This window comes from Lactuca saligna, chromosome 4 (assembly GCF_052625555.1).
Source record: "Lactuca saligna cultivar CGN05327 chromosome 4, ASM5262555v1, whole genome shotgun sequence".
Lineage (NCBI taxonomy): Eukaryota > Viridiplantae > Streptophyta > Magnoliopsida > Asterales > Asteraceae > Lactuca > Lactuca saligna.
The window spans coordinates 30,418,978-30,424,166 of record NC_136420.1 but is presented as its reverse complement, the minus strand read 5'-3'; the positions used below and the strand labels follow the sequence as shown (position 1 = coordinate 30,424,166).

Genomic DNA, 5,189 nt, shown 5'->3' with positions numbered 1-5,189 from the left:
AAACAAGTAGAAGAAAAGTGTGAAATTGATGAAAGATTGGAGGTTCAAATTTTGATGGTCATGCCGATTGCATCCATGGAGCTTTAGGACTTGATAACTACATGGACATAAAAGGAAGAAAAGGGAAGGGTGGGGTCCCATAAAAAACCTAGAAGAATTTAAGGATGTCAACTGAGCCAAACGGGGCGGGAATTGCATCCGCCTTCCTCTCCGCCACCCCTGAAAATCCCCGCTCCCTCGCCCTTCAAATCTCTAGCCTCCCTACCCCGTTCATGCCCCCATTTGGGCTAAAAGAAGTTTTTTTTTTTTTTTTTTTTTTTTTTTTTTTTTTTTTGTGTGTGTGTGTGTGTGTGGCTAAAAAGTTATTTTTGGGTAAAAATAGTTATTTATAACATAATTTTAAATGTTAAATACAAAAATATTATAACATCTTAAAAACATTATACTAACAACTTAAAAACATGGTATTTTATTTAATTTTGGAAGCTCAAAGTCATTGTTATTATTTATTATATTCAAACAATTAGTATATATTAATGTAAATAATATATTAACAGGGATCCATTCAGGGTTCGGGATGGGACTTCCTATACCCGCCCCCGCTCCCGAAATTAAAACGACCCCGCTCCCGATTTTTTAAACATATATCCCCTATATACGATCGAGGTCTCATGGGTTCGAAACTTTTTGACATCTTTAAAGGAATTTGATAAACAAATAATCATTTACATTGGACAAAGAAGAAAAAAAGATGGATAAACTAAAATTTTATTTTAAAAGAGAAATTTGCATATTAGATTTAGGGTTTGAGGTTTACCTTTAAGTTTATTATGATGCAAATTCTAAAAAAAGAAAACAATTATCCTCTTATCTTTTCTTAATATCCATCCTACTGAATATAAAAAACTAAAAAAAATAAATTAAAATAGATAATTAATGGATTTGATATGTTACTATGACATATGTTATGATTAAGAAGATGTAAAATAACAAAAGATGATATTTAATTTTTCTTTGAAGAAATATAGTATTATGATTTTGTCATATATCGTAAAAGTTAATATTTTCGGTTTATAACAATTTAGTTAAATAATAATCATTTAAAATTAGAAACATGTGAGATAATTTTTTATTTATCTCCATAATTAGTTTTCTTACAAGTAACTGTAATCTCAAATAATCAAACAATTTAAAATGATGTTTCTCAAATAATCAAACGAATTAAAATGATGTTTAAAATTCCAAACACCATAGCTCATTCCTTTAAACACTCTAAATACAATAATCATTTCCACAGGAATTATCAAATACAGTAAAATTCAATTTGTATTCTATTCTCATGAATTTTGTGAAATTGGTTTAGCCCAATGGTTGTGTATGCCTTGGCCTATGAGCCTAGAACCTCCCCATGAAACCAGACTCAAATGTGGAAATCCCAATTCTAATCCTGAATCGCCGGTTTACAACTGCAGCGACGACAAGGGTTTTCTTCTCTCATCGATAGGTATCGATCCTCGCCCTCTCTTGATTTCTCTTTTCTTGCCCCCTCTTTTATTTACGTAAGTTGCAATTACAAAAACCTAGATCTAGTTTGTATTTAATATGTTATATTCCAACGTGAATTTGTTGATTGATATGCGTGTATATTGTCTCTTGATTGAAATTCCTGGTACTTTCCGTTTTTGGAGTGTTCTTAAAGTCGATCATAATTACAGTAAGTTTATTGTACTAACTTCTAAATATGAATGTGATACATCTCCATGTGTAACTTGTAAAGAGTTTTATGATCGATCAACCTTTAACTTATTGCTCTTGAAATGTTTGCAGTTGGAACACATTTGGAAGTTTGATTAGAGACTTCCTTTGAAATCAGCATAGAACATACTACATTCTTATTGTTGTCATATATGGGCTGATTGCACGTTTCATGGGAGGTGCATCGGATGAAGAACCACCCTCAAAACGTGTGAAAGCATCCTCTACAGATCACAGAGGTCTTTCAAACGGAAAATTACCAAAAGAACCTTCAAGCTTCTCATTCAGTGCTTCAATGGCTCGACCCTTAGCCTTGCAAGATGATGATGAAGTAATTGGCTCAAAGGGAGTTAAAAAAGTGGAGTTTGTTCGAATTATAACAGAAGCATTGTATTCTCTTGGGTATAGTAAAACAGGAGCTTATCTTGAACAAGAATCAGGAATACCTTTTCATTCATCTACAGTTACAGTATTCATCCAACAAATTCTTGATGGAAGTTGGGATGAAAGTTTAACCTCTTTGCATAAAATTGGAATAGTGGATGAAACTATAATTAAACTGGCATGCTTCATAATATTACAACAAAAGTTTTTTGAACTTCTTGATGGAGAAAAGACAATGGATGCTTTGAAGACACTGAGAACTGAGATAGCACCACTTTCTATAAACAACATAAGAGTCCGTGAGCTTTCTTCCCTCATTTTATCCCCTTCACCTAGAATCATTGATGGAATATCTGGTTTAGAGTTGACCAAGTCAAAGCCTCGGTCAGAATTACTTGAGGATTTACAAAAGCTATTTCCTCCAAATGTGATGATACCAGAAAGAAGATTGTTACAGTTAGTAGAACAAGCACTTGACTTGCAACATGACTCTTGTTTGTTTCATAATTCTTTGGTTGGGGAAACTTCATTGTTCATTGATCATCGTTGTGGAAGAGATAAGATTCCTTCGCAAACAGTTCAGGTTAGGGTATTTATGTCTTTTCCATTTCAAGTAATCCTAAGTGTAATCTAAATAAATCAAAGATAATAAAGCTTTCGTGATATTATTCTAGATTCTGCAAGAACACAATGATGAAGTCTGGTACTTACAATATTCCAAAAACGGGAAATACTTAGCCTCATCATCCAGTGATCATTCTGCAATTATTTGGGAGGTGACATTTTTTTTTTTTTTCTTTTCCCTTGTTAACATTTTATAGTCTCTTTGATTACACTTTCTTACTGTTATTTAACTACATTTTCTTCACTCTCTTTTTCTATGATCCTTAAAGGTCAATCCAGATGGCAGAGTCTCCTTAAAGCATAAATTAATTGGGCACCAAAAACCCGTATCATGTGTTTCATGGGGCCCAAATGATGATCAAATCCTGACATGTGGTTTAGAGGAAGTTGTAAGGCGTTGGGATGTTTCCTCTGGTGAATGCATTGAAGTCTATGAGAAGGGTATTATTGGAACAATATCTTGTTGTTGGTCTCCAGATGGGAAATCAGTTATCTCAGGATTAACAGATAAAACCATAATAATGTGGGATTTGGATGGAAAAGAGATGGAATGTTTCAAGGGACAAAAAACTCTCAGGATTTCAGATCTACAAATGACTAATGAACGAAAATTGATCACCATTTGGAAGGAAAACTCAATACTTATTCTTGATATAGAATCAGGAGACGAAAGATGTATAAAAGAGGATCAATCCATAGTTTCTTTCACATTATCAGGAGACAATAAGTTCTTGCTTGTTAGTCTTGCAAATGAAGAGTTACACCTCTGGAGTATCGAGGGCCATTTTCGACTTATTTCAAAGTACAGGGGTTATAAACGTTCTCGCTTCATTGTTAGAGGCTGCTTCGGTGGATTTCAGCAAGCTTTTATTGCCAGTGGCAGTGAAGATTCACAGGTATATTTTCACATTTTGTAAATTTGTTATATATAAGTAAGTACATTGGTATTATGAGTAAAGAAATATAAAGTATGTGTGTGTGTGTGTGTAGGTTTATATATGGCACAGAGGATCAGGGGAGCTCATAGAAACATTGGGTGGACATTCGGGTGCTGTAAACTGTGTGAGTTGGAACCCATCAAACCCACATATCATGGCATCAGCTAGTGATGATCGTACAATAAGGATTTGGGGATTAAATCATCATCATCATCATCATCATGCTTCTGACACAAACTCTAAAACTTGCATTCATTATTGCAATGGATCAAGTTAGAAACACTATAATGATAATAATAATACATTTGTTGTTTCCTTTCCTTATGAACTAGATATTTCTATATTTATAATCACAATTTGAAATGCTCACTTTATTGCTTGATTCGTTTGATTGCCTTTGTAAAAGATCTAAAAACAAATTCGATGCATAAACATGTAAAAAGAACGAAAGATTCGATGAAGAATATACAAATATGATTGATGTATGAACACGTTTAAGCGAATGGACCGATTTCGTTAAGCCATGGGTCTACGTTTGTTTCAATCCGTAAATCATTGGATGAATAGTTGGTGTGGTCAAAGTGGGTTGACCAACTTGAATCTTCGAAGACTGGGACGTAAACTTGACTGTTGGTGGTGGTGGTGGTGGTGGTGGTGTGGTGGTTGTTATGGGGGTGTTGATCTTTGTGTTTGATTTGTAATCCATGGATTCCGGTGTCTAGTGGTGGTGGAGAGATGGTGGGAGGGATGGATGGTTCCGGTGAGCCATTGTTTCCGGTGAGTTCTTGAACGAGGGTTTTGAAGGTTGATGAGTGAGTGATGTAAACTTTGGGCTTCACGCTGCTGAGTTGGTGGTGGTGGTGGGGGTGACGGTGGTGGTGGTTCATGTGGTGGTTCTTGGAGATCTTGACGGAGGCTTTGCTCATTCTTTTTGTTTGGAAAGATTGATGGACAGCTTCTTGCTCTTGTTTCCAACGAAGATGTGTGAAGGTGAAATGTGGAAATGATATGAAGGTTGGTCATGTAGACATAATGACAAAAAATAAGATATTAGAAGATCGTTAACTTTAAAGACATGGTTAGATAACAATTTAAATTAAAAACTATTAGTAATTAGTTTTTGATTATTCATAACTTTATTTGGTGAAGAACGTCGACAATTAAACAATCTGTTTTCGTTCTTTTTGAACAAACAACTAAAATTTATAAAATGATTTTTGGATGATGCAATGCATTTACGACAATTAAACAAGCTGTTCTCATTCTTTTTGAGCAAGCAACCAAAAATTATAAAATGACTTTTGGATGATGTGATGCATTTACACTGATAAATTTGTAATAATTCAATGCATTTACACTGTAAAATCTTACAAATAGTCCTTAAGTAAGTTGCAGAAAATGACAAAAATAATTTTTATCCCACATTCTTTCAACTTAACGGATCCATCCAACCAATATTTACGGTAATGATTATTTGTGTGCAAAATT

The 5,189-nt window shown here is 34.1% G+C and overlaps 1 protein-coding gene across 1 annotated transcript; it reads left to right on the top strand.

Annotated features, from left to right (window-relative positions):
• Positions 1-1,319: 1,319 nt before the first annotated feature.
• LOC145041471 (WD repeat-containing protein 26 homolog) lies at positions 1,320-4,075 on the top strand. Its single transcript, XM_078989565.1, has 5 exons — positions 1,320-1,504; positions 1,828-2,722; positions 2,814-2,915; positions 3,033-3,659; positions 3,754-4,075. The coding sequence occupies exons 2-5, from the start codon at positions 1,928-1,930 to the stop codon at positions 3,976-3,978; spliced, it is 1,749 nt and encodes a 582-aa protein (XP_078845691.1). The 5' UTR covers positions 1,320-1,504; positions 1,828-1,927; the 3' UTR covers positions 3,979-4,075.
• The last annotated feature ends 1,114 nt before the right edge of the window (positions 4,076-5,189 follow it).